Below are 20,725 nucleotides of genomic sequence, written 5' to 3'. Positions count from 1 at the left end.
TTTCCACAAGTTGATATGATTCTTTAGGGTCTTAATGAAAAGTCTCTAATATACTTTGATTAAAAAATTTCAATGGTTTTGTAAAACAACACCCTTTTTGCCTTGTCAAAATGAGCTCTGCAAAAATCATCTCATTCTAAGGGGTTGTTCCTTTAAATGCAAATGAGCTCTGCTCACCCCACCCCTCTCTTCTCTCTGTGGAATGACGATCTTGTTTACTTTAGCTGCATTTATCTGCATTTAGCCGGGTTTAGCAGCTAAACTTCCTAAAGACGAAAGGCGATCGCAAAGATTCATAGAAAAATGCTTACACTCACTTCTGCTGTAAGTGAAGCTGGATCATGAATGATTCGTGCGAACATAGACGGATATATGTAGATCGGGAGGTGCATTCCCTTCACAAACAAAGGTAATCTACTGCATCTTCAGCGGCTCAGATGTCGGGAGTAAATGACGACCACTATGTTCAGTATTACATCCAGCAACACAACACCTCAACTGCTCAATCGGAGATATTCTTGTCTAACTTACATCCCTGCTTCGGCATCGAAACGTGCAAAGTTACTGGACTGTGACAGCTGGTCTGAGGTAAGAGCTCATGTCAATCAACTATTGTGGGAGTGGCCTCTGTCGGTGTGACGACACACCGAGAGGCATCTAAGAATTGCTCGCTTTGAAAAAGGGGATATTATTTTTACAGATTAATTAAAAACCACTGCATGGATATTTTTATAATTATAGGGTAGATTTATACATACACTGCCAACACACATTAATGTTCAAACAACATGAAAAAGTGAAGTTTGCATCCGATGACCCCTTTAAAAACGGTGTTTTAAAATGAAAACAATCCTCGTATACACTAGCGTTTTTCACTGTGTTTCAGAAACTAGTTGCTATCCGCAAGTTTCCGGGGGACGCTACTGTAAAAAAGAACGTGGGTACAACTTCTGGTAAGGCGGCGGACGTTGTATACCAATGGTATTTTGTGTGCAAATTAGCAAAGAGGCCAAGTGTTTTTTAGACCATTGTTTAAAGATGCACACCTTTATGAGAGATGTCATTATGTTCTTATGGACAACATATGCTTTTCAATTTTGTGTTCTCACATCATTAGCAAGTTTGGATCGCTAAATCTTGAATGACTGTTGACTAGTGAAATGAACCGAGACATCAGAGCTTGTGTTAAAGGGCATGCCAGATAAAGCCTCGATTCGAGGCTTGTTAATTTAGAAATCCCTTTCGTAGAAGCCTCACTTTCATGTGCGCGATTCACTTTGCGTGTCCTAATGTTCGACCCCCAGATCTTACTTTGTGAGTACATTTTCATTGGGACCTATTTAATAACATTTTTAAATACCCAGTCATACAAGTAATATGAAGAATGCTAATTATTTAAGGAAAATTAAATATATGCCATATGCAATTAATATAGGTGTACATTATTCTTCTATTACATCATATTGATATTTGTACTGGCATTTAATGGCACTGTTCAATGGGTAAATTAATTTATCAGAGTCAGAAATTCAATAAACAAACACACACACGGTAAGGCTTTTATTTGTTCATGTAACATGGATCAATTTATGCAAACTGTGGTGAACGCTTTCTCTGATGGAGAAAAAGCTTTCACTGGCTTTTGGCTGCTTTATTTTTTACTAACCACCAGATCGTGCTGTTTTCGAAACTCTCAAAGCTTTGAATCTTTCCCAAAACAGTCAGAGGAAAGTTTCTGTGCTTCACGAGGCTTCATTTGCCCGTCACTCCTGTCAGCTGTTAAATGGATGAGTGTCACGTCCCGCTTGTTAAACCGGAAGACGCAAGGCCTTATGGAGCGTGGAAAACTTGTGGATAGAAACAGTAACCGTTCTGAGACCTGCGCTTGGCACTGCGTATGCAAACTAGAGATCATTTTTTTTTAACACTATTGGAGCATAAGGAACAACATCTATGAGGCAGTTGTTGTCAGATTTCATTGGTGATTTCAAATATGAATTTTAATTGTAATCTAACAGTTTTGGAGAATTTGATGTTTTCCCATTCAAAGAGATAGGAGCTACACTTGCCTGCCTGAGAGGCATTTCAAAAATGGCCACCAAGTGAAATGACTTGTCTTAAAGGGACTTTGGTATCAGTATTTTATACTGCATGTTGCAGTAAAAATAGCAACAGGTAGTGCCAATGGCTCACAGAGTGCAACTATTTCACGTCATCAAATGAATAGCACCCCCCACAGTCCAAAATATGTATAAAACAATGTTTTTTTTTTTTTTTAAATAACGTAAATCATGGGTTTTCTATTACATATTTCAGTAAGAGACATAATTTAAGTTATATTAAGCCATACAATACTTTGGGGTCCCCTTTAAGTAACAGTACTATAGAATCATATAGCTCCTATTGTAGCACCAGACAAGACAGTCTGTAAAAGTGTGGATGAGTTATCTAATCCACAAGCACCAGACTCCAAATCCCATTTTAATCACAGTGACCATAATCCCAATATCTCTGTAGATTACCTACTCAATGGGGCATCTGGGCAGACTGGCATTCACAGAAACACTCAACTGTGCGTCATGTATGAGTCACAATATTTAGTGTGTTATAGGATGAATTTCATAGAAAGAGTTTAGTACTCCTGTTCATTTAGGTTAGGTTATCTAATTAATGACTGTGTGACATATATCACTTTCATTACTATGGTGAACTGCAATCATCATATAAACAATTGGAATGTGCAAAAACCAGTTAATGTGGTTCACCAGTATTAGTTTTTTTTATTGCGTAAGTAAGTGGTTACATTAACACAAAAGTATGACTAATTAAATGTGAACTCAGTACTTTGGTGTGTCAAGCAGTACCACGGAAAAGCAATTAAAATGTTTTCAGTTACCTAAAGCTTTGTAGAAATTCACAGCTAGCCATTATTAATTAATTACGCAAGTAAAAGTTTACATTAATACTTGGGAAAAGTGAAAAGTGAATAGCACTAGGCTGGTCATGTGATCTCAAATGGCGGCCCCCATGAGCAGACCTGCTTATTATAAAATAAAACGTTTACTGTTCACAAAAATGAAAAGTAGGAACCATCTTTAAATAAAGCTGAAATAAAATAAATAAATAAAAGAATAAAAAAGAAAATGAGGAATGTTGCCTTGGGAACTAACTAAAATAAAAAAAAGTTAATAAAATAAACTCAAAAACAAGATAATTATTAATAAATATTATAATAGTACATAAATTTTACTAAACTTACACTGTATGAGTCATCTCATGTGATCCCTTTTTAACATTTTAGTACTGTTTGTATAAAATATTTTAGTAAGGAAATTTTAAATTTTGATATAAATCGTATGACACTGAACTATGTACCCAGGCGTACATATGGCCTTGTTCCAACATTAATAGGTATGTTCTCTATTTGACCAGTGCCTTTGTCATGCCAAACTAAACAATCCGTCTTTCCAGCTCATAGTATGACCTCATAGTTTCAAATGAAGTCAGAATATGCAAAACAGGCACCGCCCACATATGCAACAGCTTCCTGTTTCCTCATTTCACAGTCAAACGCTTATTTTGCTTAGGCTTTATTCAGACATGCAATCTCTCTTCATAAGCACACTGTTACAAGCCACACATCACCCTCTCTGCTCTATCATGATGGTACAGATGGTGGAGTCACATGGTATGCTGGGGTCAGGATCGTTTTGGTCGCAAACCAGTGATCTGTCTTTGGCTGACATGACATCTGACAAATTTCTCATGCAATTATAAAGAATCATGGCAAAGACACCCGCCTCGACAGGTTTTTAAAGCAACATATGGGTGAGGGTGGAGTGATGTAATAGCATGTTATTTGTTAACTGTAAATATGTATGTTATATAGTGGGGTTCAAAATTCTAAAACCACTTTGCAAATCTGGGATTTAAATGAGATTTATTTTATGGCCTAAACACCAAAAAAATAAAAATTCTATACACTATCATTCAAATGTTTGGGGGACAGCAAGATGTTTTTTTATGTTTTTTAAAAGAAGAAGCATTTATTTGATCAAAAAACAATAATAATAATAATAATAAAAAACAATAAAAACAGTAATATTGTGAAATATTATTACAATTTAAACTCAAATGCAGTTTATGCCTGTGATGGCAAAGTTGTCACATGATCTTCTCCACCTTATTTTTCCCATAAGAGTAGGTGCGGCCATTTGTACATTTTATGGGTCTGGGTTCCATGGTCATTCACTTCCAGCTATTTTTAGCTGTACAAAACAGCTCGTATTGCTGCTCGATATTGCAAACGGGTGTGTCATACCGCATTATTTTAATTTAGTATCTTAACACTGGCTTATAGTAAACAGTTTTACTGTTTACTGCACTCTGTTCTTCTCGTTATTTCCGTACGGCGGCTAATGAACCTGTAGTCTCACACATTCACAGAAAACAGTTCCGTTTCCAGAAAAATAAGGTGGCTATAATCATTCTAATATGCTGATTTGGTGCTCAAGAAGCACTTATTATTATTATTATTATAATTAAATTGTGCCGACATTGTGCCAACAATGCCAAAAATATTAGACAGAGTCTCCACGTCAGGAACATTAGATCCAATCTCAGATGATGCACCCTGATGCATTTTGTCTGGTGCCCAAAATCCATCAACTATGGAGGCCATTTTCGCCACTCAATAAAAAAGAAAAAAGGTTATTGCGACTTTTTATCTCAGATTTTTTACTTTTTTTTTCTCAGGATTGCATGATACAAACTCGCAATTTAGACTTTTTTTCTCCAATTTGTGAGATATAAACTCACAATTGTGAGGAATAAAGTCAGAATTGCGAGAATTTTCCTGCAAATGCAAGTTTATACTGTATCTTGAATTCTGAATTTTTTCCTCACAATTGCGAGTTTATATAAAAGTCAGAATTGCAAGTTTATTGTAAAAGCCAGAATTGCGTGATATAAAAATCACAATTGCAAGAAACAGTCAGCAAAATAAAATTCATAATGCTGACTTCTTTCCTGAAAATATGAGTTTGTATTTTGCAATTGCGTGATATTAAATCAAAATTGCAAGAAATAAAGTCAGAATTGCAAGATAAAAATTTACAATGCTGACTTTTTGACGCAAATACGAGTTTATATAAAAGTCAGAATTGCGTGATATTGAATCGCAGTTGCGAGAAATATGTTCTCGCAAATGTGAGTTTGTCACAATTCTGACTTATTTCTTAGAATTGTGAGATTTAATTGTGAGCAATTGCGAATTATAAAGTCCAATTTTGAGGGGGAAAAAGACTGATATGATCTTAGAAAAGTGAATCTTACAATTCTGACTTAACTCGCAATTCAGTGTTATAAAGTCAGAATTGTGATTTTGTTATTGTTGTTTTGTTGTTATTGTTATTTTGAAAATTGTGTATTTTCTCAGATACAAACTGAGAAAAAAAAAAGGCTGAATTGTGACTTTATTTCTCAGAATTGCAACTTTATGTCTCAGGAGTTCATGTCTTACTATTCTGACTTTATAACTTGCAACTGTATGTTTTATCATGCAATTCTCAGAATTGCAAGTTACTTTTTGTATCACAGAGTTCCGAGAAAAAGGTCACAATTGTGAATATAAAGTCGCAATTGCAAGAAAAAAGTCAGAATTATGAAATAAAAAGTCGACTTTTTTTTTTTTTTTTTTAATAATTCAGTGGCAGAAACGTGCTTCCATAGTCAACAGAGTTCTGTCTGTTACCCAAAACCTGTTAAACACCAAGCCTTGTCTGGTACCAAAAATCAGTGCTTTATTCCATTTTAGTACCTGAAACTTAACTCTAACTCTAGTACCCAAAACTTAACTCTTTAAAAATTGTGGAAACCAATGATACATTTTTTTTTTAGGATCTTAGATAAATAAAAAGTTCAAAATAACCATATATATTTGGTTCTTGGACCCCAAGCTTTTGAACAGAGACTTAAAGATCAGGCTATCCATAATGACAGCCATTCAAATTTTTTTGAATGAGATTCACACCTCTTGTTTAACACACGAGTCTGCAGACTGCCCACGCACGCCCCACCTTCCACTGTGGTCCAGCAATGATTTGTTATCTGCTCTGTGTGGTAATTCTGACTCACTGCCCAATGAAATTATCCCCTACAGACAAAGGAAAATACAAGAAAATGTATGCACAGCTACAAACAATAAACTATACTTGTCTACTTAAGAGTTTATAAGCTTTCTTGATTTAAAAATCCAAACGTCATATAACAAAACATTTGTGAATTCTTTTGTGATTACTCTACTGGAATGCATTAATCCAACTGAATAGGCTGTGAGTAGTTACGTGTCTGTTCAACAATGTCAACCACTTATCCCTTATTGCCTAATCGGACCACATTCGTTTCACTGTTGGAGATATGAAACCGTGAGTCAGTCCTTGGCTTTGATGTCACCATACACAACCCCCATTTCATTTCGCATCTACAATAAACATTACTCCGGTAAAAAAATTAAAAAAGCTCATGCCAAAACTAAATGTCATTGCCTAGTTTAATCTCAGCTTTGATTTAAACCATGCTTTTAATTCATAACTCTGCCAAATTTCCATGCATTGAAAGTCAACCACAGTGAATCGTGAATGGATATTCAAGTCACCTTAAAGTACAATTCGATTCACCTTCTAGCACACAGCAAACCCACAATAATGGCTCTGTCTAATAGATAAACACAGGCAGTTTTTTTTTCCCTGGATGACACTGTTTGTTTAGCAGTTATGCTGTAATGCAACCAAACGCACTTAGTGCTCCCCAGATAGGCCAAGCTGAGACAAAGAGGACAGTGTTTGGCACACAAAGAAGTGGACTGACCAGCCTGCTCCTCTTCAACTGCAGTGAGCCAATGCAATGCTTGTTAAAAGAAAAATACTATACCTTTAGTAATACACATTTTTCTATAGACAAGATAAAAATCAAACCTGAAACTGTTTAACATGCATTTACGTCATTTCTCGCCAAGAGATCACATTGTTGTAAGTGTTGCTGTGAGCATATGTGTACACAGCTTTCAAGGTGAGAAAATCTCACATTTGTGTTTGAGGTTGAAAAAGAGCAGAAGTCGTGAGAAAAGCTGATAACAATCAGACCACGTGAATCAGGACCAAATCACTTCATTTGCATCACAGAGTCGAGACGCTCTCTACCCACAGTGTCCACTGGCTGAGAACATCACTTCCAGCCCGCATGCAAATCTACTGCATCACACAGAAACTTCACAGAGGGTTGTTAGTGAAAACATAGTGGCTGCTCACTTTAAAGTTAGCTGTTGACTACCAGTGTTGGGAGTAACGCATTACAATTAATGGGGGTTCCACAATCAGATAACTTTTTTCCAAGTACTCATTTTTCAAATAAGTAACAGCAGTTACTTTGTTTTCCCATTTATTGTCTGACAGCTCCCCTGTCTAAGAGAAATCGAGAGTGAGTACAGAGGCGTTGTGCGCTGTGTAAATATGACGTTACTGTAGTTCTAGACTAAATGTGAACATGCATTTACTCATCTCACTTGCACAAAACAGATTCAGCATTCCACAAGATAAATAAAAATAGTGAAAAGCAAACTCAGAATATGACACAAACCTACAATAATTAAAAATGTGAAATCACACAAATATTTTTATGTATTTTAGGGGTGTCACAATAAATTGATTTGTGGATCAATTCTACTATTTTCTATTGCAAATTACAAAGAGTGTTCACAGTGGGCTGTTCACATTAATCTTGATCATAAAAGCATAAACGCCGAGGTGCACATACATTTAGCCACGTACATTGAGCTTTTGAGTGTGCGGTTAAAAACTATATTGTAACTTTATTGTGCGGCTAAAAACAATATTGTAATGCATTACGTTTAAAAATAAGTTCTCCAATACCTCAGTAGAAACAGAAAGGGTAGTTAAGTACAGAAGATGGACTATTTGATGTTTTAATTAGAAAAATAATAATATTTTATATATTACACTTTGTAATATATTTAGAAACTAAATTATTAGCAATGTATTTTTTCATGACAACATACAAATTAAATTAAATGTCTGGGACCACATTGAAAATTCTTTTAAAACCTGAATAAAGTTGTATTTTAGGTCAATAATCCAACAATTTATGACAAATTCTATTACACACATACATATACAGCTGTATATATAATTTGTTAGGAAAGGACAATATTTGGCCAAGATACAACTATTAAAAAATCTGGAATCTGAGGGTGCAAAAAAATTTAAATACTAAGAAAATCACCTTTAAAGTTGTCCAAATGAAGTTCATAGCAATGCATATTACTAATTGAAAATTATGTTTTGATAAATTTACAGTGGGAAATTTGCAAAATATCTTCATGGAACATGATCTTTACATAATATCCTAATGATTTTTGGCATAAAAGGAAAATCGATAAATTTGACCCATACAATGTATTTTTGGCTATTGCTACAATTATACCCGTGCAACATAAGACATTTTGTGGTGTGTATGTGTATATATTGTGACGAGTCGGCTGCCTCCCCCCTAATTATCATCGTCACCCCGTCCGTAATCGCCGCCCTTCACCAGGCTCCCGACGGGAGTGGGCGTGTGGGAGGAGGAGGGGCTCGGAAACATCCAGGTCTGGCGGCGTGTGATGAGGCACACCTGATGTGAATGAAGCCTCATCACCGCCGCTGTTAAAATGCCGAGCGTGCCTCTCCTCAGGAGACCGGTCTCTTCCCCGTGCATGCACGCTGGTGTCCTCGTGGGTCCAGGAAGGGAGCGTAGAGGGACTGAGCGCCGCCGATATGATGGACGAGCTGCCGGACCCGCGGTCCGGACGTGAAGCCGCACCCAGACGGCTGCGGGCCAGGATGCCGGGCCGATTTACCCGCCTCAGTAGGTGACGTAACGAAAGGTGGATGAAGCCGCTGAAGGAAGCCGCTACCCCTCGTGCCGCAGACCCCGGCGGGGAGTGAGTGCGGCCGCCGGACTCCGCCCCTTACCTGGACCCTTCCCTTCTGAACACTGCCCCTCCTTCACGGAACCCCTGCACGTCGAGGACACCAGATTCCCTATTTATTTTGGACAGTTTTATTCCCCCTTTTTGGACACTTTTGTTTATTGTTTAATAAAAGCCTCTTCGAGGCCTGACGCCACACCCACTGTGTCTGTCGTTGTGCTCCCTCCCGTGACAATATACACACATATATACACATATATACATACATTATATATATATATATATATATATATATATATATTTTATTATTTGTTTATTTATTTCTAGAATTTTTTTGTAATACAAGGTTTCTCAAGGTTTTATGAGGGTAAATTTAAGCCTTTTCAAGACCAACTAAAGAAAATTTAAGGAAAAAAAAAAAAAACTACATAGAAGGGAAAACAATACAGCAATATGTTCCCTAAGTACAGTTCGAGTTTCAATTTCAATTTCAAATTAGCAGCAGTTCATCATCTAATTTGTTTTTAGCTTGTTTGAGTTTACCCTCTTTCCCTCACTTTCCTTCAGTAAAAGCACTGTGCACATTTTACTTTCACTTTCAAATTAGTGCCAATTCGGCGTCAAGCGGTTGTTTGTTTTTTAGTTAGTGTTAGTTTTCCCTCTTTCCTTCACTTTCCTTCAGGTTTAAGTAGCTTGTAAAAGCATCCCACACATTTTACTTTCACTTTTTAAATTAGCGGCATTAACTTAAACTTTTTTAACAAAAAGAATAATAATACACCATGTAATATGCCTAATATAAAATAATAACTTACACAAAGTTTAAATAGGTAAACAAAACTGAACATCAGTAAACACTGTGTAACCAACTAAATAAGAAATATATATTAGTTAGCAAGCTAAAAAGCTTGGAAGCATGGCACACACATTGATGTAGCCTAATATAAAATAAAAAAAAAGAAAATACACAGTTTAAATAAAAATCGCAAACACTGGAACAAAATAAATACGGAACTTCCACTATCACCTTAGATAAATGGCAGAAGTCAACAGGCTTTTTAAAATCCCAAATATTTGCATTTTGTTTTGAAACTCTTCTCCCGTAGTCTGGTCTTTCTCAGCTCTCTCTTCTTATCTGTAGTTCAACTCACTTCAAGTGATAAATGAAATCTGATCTGTGATGCAACTGTTGTTCGGCACACTGCATTGAGCAGCCGTGTTCAGTTTTAATTGTATTGTCTTTTCTTTATCTGAACTAAATGATTTTTATTACTATAAAAAAAAAAATCTAAATGACAAATTCTTCTCTGGGTGACTGACAGATAAAGCAGCACACACCGTTTAATGAATATTGAGTGACCTAAGCCATGTAGCACAGAAATACGCTTTCACTTCACTTTAAAATAAAACACAAGAGAAAACAATCCCTCATGAAAATTTATGCCATGATCATATGAATTTAAGACTTGCTGCTCTGATTTAAGACCTTTTCAAGGCCTTAGTTTACAGAAAAGCGATTTTAGACTTTTTTTAAGACCCACGGAAACCTTGTAATAATTCCCTGCATTTACTTTCAGTATATAGCTGAAATGAAAAAGAAAATTGAAACTGATTCAGTTTTATTTTAGCTTCCTATTCCTCTAAGTCACAGTGTTTTGCTTGTCAGTGGTAAAAAGTGATCTGGCAGAACTGGACCGTCAAGCATTCAACGTCTCCCTCAGCGTCAGATGAACTAGTGATGTAAACAACACCAATCCCCAACGGCTACAATCACTCACTACCCACATGTGACGTACATTTATTCCCTGGTGTTTCTACCTAACAGGGCTATACAATATTGATGGGAACACAAATAATTCTGTTCAAAATATTCAATGCATCTTTTAACATGTGAAACAAAAACAACAACAACAACAGTAAGCAACCACAGATATCTTACCACTGAGTGGACGAAATAATGTCAAAGACCCTGTTTACACCTGGCGCTAACATCTGTTTTTGACAATCTGATTACTTGGGCAGTGCTGAATGCCAGTGTAAGCAAAATACAAAATGTTTTGCTTGATCTTTTCACTGTGACCACATTCAAGGGTAGTATTCATGTAAACACATCACAATTCTAAACCTTGCCAAATGGCTTTACTTAATATAGGGGTTTGACTAAAATAACTGAGCATTCTGCTCAAAATGTCCATCTGCAGTGAGATTAAAATTTGGAAGTATATTTGGAAGCAACAGTCTGTCACTTATCAACATGCAATAACACACTGACGTAGAGAGTCAAAATCCACATATGTGATGCATGTTAGTTTAAAGTAGCTTGCCCACTTATGATCAGATTCCACAGATAGGTACTAATCTCAGGTGTAAATCGGGTCCGAAAAGAATACTGAGGTTGAGGTTATATATTACCTTTTCACCACCAGGCTGAGAGTCTTGTGTGAGCCCTTGATTAGGCAGATGGCTTCTTGTCTGTAGCCGGCGAGAGAAATGTTGTTGACGTTGATGAGTTCATCTCCAGCCTGCAGTCTTGCGGTCGCGGCCTTGCTGCCCTCTTCCACCTGTGACACAGACACAATACACTCAATCAAATCTCTTTGTTTCATGACCATACTTCACCTACAGATGAACAGACCTGCATCAATAGCTCTCCTTTTGTTGGGAGATTGAAATTGAACAAACTATGACAATATTTGGACAAGCATTCATCTTTTGTAAACGACCTAGGCATTGTCAGGCAATGCACTGCGATTATGCTTTGCTCATATAGAAAGCCAAATTCAGAAAATCCAACTTAAAGGAGAAGTCCACTTTTAGAACAACAATTTACAAATAATTTACTCACTCCCTTGTCATCCAAGATGTTCATGTCTTTCTGTCTTCAGTCAAAAGAAATTATGGTTTTTGAGGAAAAAAATTCAGGATTTTTCTCCACATAATGGACTTCATTGGTGCCCTGATTTTGAACTTCCAAAGTGTAGTTTAAATACAGCTTCAAAGGGCTCTAAATGATCCCAGCCGAGGAAGAAGGGTCTTTTTTTCGACGATCGGTCATTTTTTTTCAGAAAATACAAATTTGTACTTTTTAAGCTTAAAAACTCATGCAGCACAGGCTCTGGCATGCGCGTCAACGACGCTACGTACTATTGAATCACGTCGAAAGGTCACATCGAAAGGTCACGCAGAACGTAGATGGAACGTAGGTGGAACTAGTGTTTACAAAGCGAACGCGCAAAGACTAAGGAAGTGCAAGTAAGTCAAATGCTGTTTACAAACAAAAAGCTATAACGATGTCGGACGATTCTGAAGTTGTAGGAGAAAATGAGATGGAGTTTTTCGCCACACTCGACCTTTTTGAGCCGGAGTACACAGACAATGAACTTAGACGTGATTCGTAGCGTCTTGAACGCGCATCCCAGAGCCTGTTCTACACAAGCTGTTGTGCTTAAAAAGTATACAAATTTTTATTTTTAGAAAACAATTAGCGTTTTGCTAGATAAGACCGTTCTTCCTTGGCTGGGATCGTTTAGAGCCCTGTGAAGCTGCATTTAAACTGCATTTTGGAAGTTCAAAATTGGGACACCAATGAAGTCCATTATATGGAGAAAAATCCTGAAATGCTTTTCTCACAAACCATAATTTCTTTACGACTGAAGACAGAAAGACATGAACATCTTGGATGACAAGGGGGTGAGTAAATTATTTGTAAATTGTTGTTCTGGAAGTGGAGTTCTCCTTTAATTCAGTTTAGTTGTTTATATTGTGAACAGCAAAAAATGGAAAAAGGAAATCAGATTTTTACACATTCAGTCTAAATCAATTGATTTTTTTATTTAAAATCTGATTAAGCAGTGTAAATGGTCACATTTTTGCTCACTTTTTTCACTAAAAACTAAGGAAATACAATTTTGATTTTTGCAGATATGCCGATATTTTTCAAATCATTTTGGTCAATAGCCAATGCGATACATATTTTCTTTTGTTTTTAAACAACACCAAGTGTCTACTGTGAGGAAATTATTAACAAATTATTTTTAACTTTGGTTAGTTAGTAAACCAATTTGTTAGAACTAATAAACATTATTAAAGTTCATAGATATTAAAGCTCATGTTTTTAATAGGAGCACATTGAAAGATTTGAAAATAACTATAAAAAACAAAATTACACGAAAAATCGCATGTGATATCCAATGCGCATCTTGTCAGTAGCCGTTCTGTAATCAGTTGTAAATCTTCATCACATGTGTGCTTTCAGATAGAGCTACTGTGTAGTAAACGCTGCTGTGATGTGATGGAGATTTACTACTGATTACAGAACCAATCTTACTGACAAGATACATATCGTGCAGCACTTAAAAAAAAACAAAACATTCTTCCTAAACAGATGCAGATGAAACCTTAAAATTTTATTTGTGGATTTAACATATAGATGGTCTAAAGAAAAAGAGCTTTAAAAAGTAGTGTTGTTACTGCATGCACCAGTAACTTTCTCAAATTAACTTTCGCCAATCCAAAACAGTGAATCTAATCATCATTCAGGAAAAAGTTTGCTTCAAGAATGACCAGTGCTGACGTGATCTCATCACTAGCACACACTGAGAACATGTGAGCTATTCAGGTAGTCGGTAAGGCATATCGGCATGATTTTTTTTCATTTTAAGCCTTTATTGTCTGATTCCGATACTTTGCATCCCTACTAAAAACTATAATGCATCCATTGTGTAGTGAATTATGAATGAAGCATCCTGTTTCAAGTTGTATATGGCAGAATATGCAAATACACAGTATATGAAAATATGCAAAACACAAAAATGCAACACTGCAAAAATACAACAAAGCTTATGTTTTCAGTATCACTGCACATCGTCACGATAGACAAGAGCAGAGATGAAGGTCCAACTTTTGGTTTTTTCCTTACTCTAGACAGAATGTGTGATATTGACCAAAAAAACAATATTTTTTAGGGGGAACTGGGATACTAAATTTTGCTGAGTGTGTTTTTGTGCTGGCCTTTTGTGGACTTTCTGAAGCTTTTCATATCACTCTAAAAAGTACTGGGTTATTTTTTTTTAATCCCAAATGCTGGGTTCAGCCTGTTGGGTGATTTTATTGGGTTGTTTTTCAAATTTTTATCCAGGCGCTGGGTAGTTTTTCTGCACTCTAAAAAAAAGCTGGGTTATTCTTTTTTTTTTTTTTTTTACACCTAAATGCTGGGTTCAGTTTATTGGGTAATTTTTTAAAAAACTGTACCCAGGTGCTGGGTAGTTTTTACCGTCAATACAAATGATGAACCCCCCCACACATACCTACCCAGTGCTGGATCAGTGTAAACAAATGTTGGGCAGACTGATGGAAAACTTCCTGAATGAAATTAAGGTTTGTATTACATTGTATTCCCTTCAAATTATCACTGTATAAATAGAAAACCATTTGTAGTCTCACATCTCAAAGCTAATGTCTGCTTGGAACGCAAGCATCTACAAACACAGCATTCACCGGATCTACTCAAAGCGAACAACACTCCGGCACCATCATGGATGTTTCACCTCCTGCCAAATGAATGCGCAACCAAGGCTGACACACGACGCGACTTTGCAGTAACATGTAACAAAGTTTCCATGCACTCCAATGACTACAATACAAGCGCTATTTATCTAGTGCGCCATTGTTGCAGATGTGGTCACGCTATGCGTTTGACAGGTTGAAACTTTAATGTCTGACAGACAAGTTAGCACAAGGTAAAGCTGTTTTTGATGTAACTTTTCAAACATGGTCATGAATAGAAGTCATTTAATGCACTGGAACAGCCTACTGATAGCAGTTTTCTTCCTACAGATTCCCATTGGCTGCTCTTGCTACACCTGTCATGTCCTAAAACCTTTACTGAATGTTTTATGATTGATTGTAAAAGACTGACTTGACATTGAATAAAAATACTGTATATAAACAATTTTTACCCAGAGCTGGGTTGCCAAATAACCCAGAAATGGTTGTTTTTAACCCAGCATTTTTTTAGAGTTATTGTTTACGATTTAATTAGTTCAAAACATCTAATTCAGTGGCTCTTTATGAATGGGTTATTGAATCATTCACTCAAATGATTTGTTCAAAAACGCCAATTCATTTAGTAACAAAACACAGCTCTGTGTTGCAATGGCTCTTTCGAACTATTTTCACTGGCATTCTAACTGCATTCTGCTGTCAATGCGTGGACACTCAAGGCGTGTTTTGTTTGGTTTTTGCAATGTGAGTGACATCACACATCATTAAAACAACATTGCACACCTCTCCTAGACTTTACTATGGTAAGCAGTGTACACATACTGGATATTGACTGTATGAAGCAGATCTGATTTTATCATGTGCAAACGACAGTTTGGACAAGCAGTCCTAAAGATCCGATTTGAAAAACAAGTGTGAGCAGAGTCTTAAACAACTGCAATCAGTCCAATGCCAAATACATTATTTGTTGTGTTCTACCCTGAAATGACCAAATGAGAAAGGCATGTTCACCTTTCTAAATCAGCACAGGGGGGCAAGTCATAAGCTTTCCACATCAACACTTTACCCCCAGAGCCGAGCTAGAAGCGAGTTAATCATAAATATTCTGTCATAAAGTGCAGATTTCAGGGAACATGCAGCCAAATAGGGGGTTTGGTCTAAACTAAAGTAAATTCCTGACATGATATGTAATGCTGCTCTATCTTCCAGTAAGTCGGTTATCTGCTGTTTGAGCCTTTACCCCAAAGTTGATCACGACTGTTCATTATTTACTTTGCAGGTATGTCTATTACTCAACAAACATGATCCTCTGTGGGGAGATAATATTCATACACAGGCATGTACTTTTATCATAATACGCTGCTATTAGTAACGTAACATTTTTAGAAGGTCAACTTGGATGACAAACCTTGAGTGATTATTCTGGCTTGCTTCATCACCAGCTGTGGTAGGATTTAAGCACCAATCGCCCCTATAATAAACCATCTTACTCTGTATACGTGCTCGGTCAAGAATGCACAAATGTGGCTATTTTAGTTATTCCTTTGTTGTATGCGGTCTTCCCTGCATTTATTTTTTTAACAGCACCAGGACTTTGTGACATCCGGACTCGAGAGCCCCCCCTCAGAGTTTATAAAAAAGGAAAACTTTAAGCATGCTGAAATAAGAAGCACTTAGAATAACCTCAAATGTTAATGTTAAACAGGCACGCCAGTGGGTGCCCCCCTCTGGCATTCCGCACCATACTGAGAGAATAAATGACTTAGAACAATGGAAATGTTCACTAGAGAGGTATCAGACCCACACAAGCAAAGCAAACATTGTCGGAGCATCGGGGACGAGGGTGGGGGTGTCGTTTAATGGTAATGCAAAGCAAAGGGAGAGGTGAGAGTGAAGAAAGACAGATATTTTCTTCTCTGTATCATGCATATGCGTGACCTCAAACACATCCACACAGTCTAAGTCAATATCAAGTCCAAATGTTCTGAAGTTCATGACAGGACCATGACAATGAAAATACGGACTTGGACTCAGGCTTAAGGACGGTTTCAAGTACTACAACACTGACTACCAAATTCATGTGCCATTTATACTACCAGTCAAAAGTTTTTGGACAGTAAGATTTTTAATGTTTTTTTTTTTTTTTTTTTTTTAAGATGTTTTTATTTAATCCAAAGTACAGCAAAAGCAGTAAAATTCTGAAATATTTTTACTATTTTAAAATAAAAGTTTTCTATTTGAATATATTTTAAAATGTAATTTATTCCTGTGATTTCAAGCTGAAATTTTAGCATCATTGCTCCAATTACACGATCCTTCAGAAATCACTCTAATATTTTGATTTGCTGCTCATAAAACATTTATTATTATGTTGAAAACAGCTGAGTAGAATTTTTCAGAAGAACAGCATTTATCTGAAATAGAAATCTTTTGTAACATTATAAATGTTTTTATCGTCACTTTTGATCAATTTAAAGGATCCTTGTTAAATTAAAAAATAAATAAATAAATAAATAAATAAATAAATAAATAAACTGACTCCAAGCTTGGTATACTGTATAATGTTAAAGCTTTTGGATCTTTCTATTCAAAGAATCCTGAAAAAAAATGCACTCAACTGTTTTAAATATTGATAATAATAATAATTTCTGAAGGATCATGTGACACTGAAGACTGGAGTAAAGATGCTGAAAATTTAGCTTTGATCACAGGAATAAATTACATTTTAAAATATATTCATATAGAAAACAGTTGCTTTAAATAGTAAAAATATTTCACAATATTACTGCTTTTACTGTATTTTGGATCAAATAAATTCAGGCTTGGTGAGCAGAGTCATCTTTAAAAAACATTAAAAATTTTACTGTCCAAAAACTTTTGACTGGTAGTGTACATGGCACTTCAAGGTTTGTCAAAGAATATCATGGTATTACCACAGTACAAATCCAAAAAAATTGGGGTATAAATCGGTGATTCTCTGGCTGTGCATTCGAAAAGTCATTTTAGTAAACACAGAATTAGCAATTCAGGTCAATTCACCTGAATTTCAAAAAAAGGGACAAACTTATTCATTCATCAATGGAAATGAATCGCCATGGAATTGATGCAACTCCATGGTAGGGATGGGTGATAGAGCCAAAAATATTATCACAATATATATATTTTTGAACGTATCATTTAATATTGATATTTATCACAATAATAATTTCACACCATTATTGGGTAAGGAAATGCATTCCGCATGTTTGTTAGTCCTCAAGAATAAAATGTAAACAAATATATAACAACTAATTTACAACACAGTTTCTAATTAATGTCAAATAAGGTGCTGCACAAACAGTATTTATATACTGTATACATTATAAAACAACACGACACAACAGTATATAGTTGTCACAATTTCTTCAAGTTAAACCAAACTTTTATTTTGGTGAGTAATTGTGAAGACAAATGTGTCTTCATATAGTGAGACAGCAGGGGTTTAAATTGCAGTTTCAATGCAGTTTAAAAGAGCTATACATATATACAAAGTTTATACTTTTTTTTTTTTTTATCAATTATCAATCGTTTCCCTAGACAAGACCCTTATTCCCCGTAGAAGAATTTTGTAGAGCCCTTTGAAGCTGCATTGAAACTGCATTTTGGACCTTTAAACAGCTGATCCCCATTGAAGTGTTGCCTTTGGCATTGTTGATGTACTGTTTCCTATTTAATACTGTACAGCCGCCTTGTCACAATTCTGTATTGTTAAAGGCGGTATATAAATAAAGGTGACTTGACTTGACTTGACTTGACTTGAAGTCCACTATATGGAGAAAAATCCTGCAACATTTCCCTCAAAAACCTTCATTTCTTTTCAAGTGAAGAAAGAAATAAACATTTTGGATGACATTGGGTGAGTAAATTATCAGAGAATTTTTCATCTGGAAGTGAACTAATACTTTATCAAAGTTGTGGATACATTTTTTTCCTATAAATATTTTAAACAAATTTATTGTCTAGGCCTACTCCATGGTATTAGGTTAAAGCAATACCATATATACCATCTTTCAAAATGTATCATAATCATAGTATCAATTTGGAATACTATTTAAATACCATTGTAACGGCACTACACTACAGCTCCAACAACCAGGTGGTATTTCTAAGGAATTTTTCAAAAACTTGAAATAAGTTCCATGACCTTGCAGTCTCGGCGTGGGGTCTGGAGCGTGGGCTGGAGTGAGGGAAGGATGTGGCACAGAAGAATGCGGGAGTTCTGCTGACTGGTGTCCTGTGCTCTACGCTGACAGAGCATTGAGTTTACAGCTACTTTACAGCCTATCCTGCTGTGCTCAATACGCACACACAAACACACACACAATACTCAATTCTCACACACAATGCTCAAAGTACAAATGCTCTTCCAAGAGACATCACCTCTCCACAATGGTGCCATTGTCAATTTTTGACAATGAGAGTACATATAATACACACCGGGAGCTATAACAGGACTGTCTGCACAGAACAATAATATGACTAAGGGTTCTTTTTTGTGTTTCAGCTGAACTTGATCATACACTAAAGAATCTAAGTCGACTCCAGCTACAACAGAAGTGTTGAACTGTAAAGATTAAGCTCTTCTGAATGAACATTGTATCCTAGCACAAACAAAAGAGCATGAGGTCCTTGTGGCTTAGCATCAGGAATGCATCTAAATTCCTGCCCCTCCAGGCAACAAAATAAAGGATTTCAAAAAAATAATAGAAAAGAAAGTTTTCTGCAATTACATTCCATATATCGAGGCCTACATCCAGACTTCTATAAAGTGTTACTAAGTACGTTTCTGGGAAATAGACAACCCTTGTATATAAAAAATAAATAAATAAATAAATAAAAATTGGTGCAAACTGCAGTCCCACAACCTAAAACACATTTAAAAGACATTTAAGTATTCAAATCTTAGATGTCTACTAAGATTCTTCTATTATCTATTGAAAACCACAATAATATTTCAAATATCAGTAAGCTTTATATATATATATATATATATATATATATATATATACACACATATATATATATATATATATGTATGTATGTATGTACCTTATTCTGCAATTAAGCACACGTATTTAGGAGTTATTCCATAACATTTAGCTTTTATGTGTGTACCACTGTTCAGAACTGTGGTAGATAACCATGTGCTGATTAGCATCTTTGAGCTTGGTTTGAAAGTATCTAATATTGTCACTACCGAAACAGCCACAAGCAAAACATTTGGTGGTGTTTTGGTAGAGACATCTTTGTTTTTTTCGGTGTTATCCCATAACATTGTCACTACCGAACCAGTCACGAACGAAACGTGTCATCATTGTTTCGATAGTGACAAAAGGGAACACATAATCTTTTATTTAGCTGAAATAAACAAAATTTTAGCTCAGTTATGCAATTTTTTTGTATTTTAGTATGTTTTAGTAGTGTTTTAGTATATGAGTTTAGTATGGTCACTACCAAAACATTACTGTCGCTACCAAAAATGTGCAGACACTAGTGAAACATGGGATTTTTTTTAAAAAATAAAGTATACTGAATTATCAACTAAGATGTTTTGATAGTTTTTGGTTCAATGTTCAAGCTAATGAAACTTTAACTTTAAAATCAGTATGATTTTTTTTGCCTTTTACAAAGAAAAATTGGATTCAAAATGCAACAAATTTGAAATATTGTTAAAAACGTAATCGTTATTGACTCACCTCTGATTTTTTTTTTTTTTTTTTGAAAAATAGCAAAAATATATATTTACAATGTAGATGTAAGCAAAATCTTAATTGGGTCAAAATAACCCTTCTTATTAAATTAAGTATTACTGTGTTTCAGTAGTGACAAATTTGGGGAGAGGACAAATATTCCAAAACTTTTTGAAATATGACAATTAACTGCACAATTACTAGAATTGTCTACCTTGAATATTACACAATTTGCAAAAACTGTATTGGAAAAAGACACTTTTTTCAAGACGTTTCCAACTATGACTTTGGACCAATTCTGTAGAATGGCCCATATAGTGGGGATGAACAATATCTCATTCCCATTTATTTCGCAATTTATTTATATTGTTTATATTGAATATACTGTCTGATATTGGATATATAACTGTTTAATTGTGCATGACCATTTCCCCTTTTTTATAAGACTACCTTTGTCATCATCTAATGCTTACATTAAAGTTAATCATTCAAAGCACCAAATTATCAT

General features: G+C 35.5%; 1 protein-coding gene across 5 annotated transcripts in view; it reads right to left on the bottom strand.

Moving 5' to 3' along the window:
- The window catches only part of shroom2a (shroom family member 2a), a 63,317-nt gene that overhangs the window by 29,360 nt on the left and 13,232 nt on the right, over positions 1-20,725 (bottom strand). For all 5 annotated transcript variants that reach the window (XM_051112020.1, XM_051112021.1, XM_051112022.1 and 2 more), the window contains exon 2: positions 11,399-11,547. In XM_051112020.1, coding sequence (XP_050967977.1) covers positions 11,399-11,547 — 149 coding nt within the window. The remainder of the gene's footprint in view (positions 1-11,398; positions 11,548-20,725) is intronic.

Source organism: Labeo rohita, chromosome 6 (genome assembly GCF_022985175.1).
Source record: "Labeo rohita strain BAU-BD-2019 chromosome 6, IGBB_LRoh.1.0, whole genome shotgun sequence".
NCBI lineage: Eukaryota > Metazoa > Chordata > Actinopteri > Cypriniformes > Cyprinidae > Labeo > Labeo rohita.
Note: the sequence above shows the minus strand (reverse complement) of the source record. Positions and strands in the feature narration are given on the sequence as shown.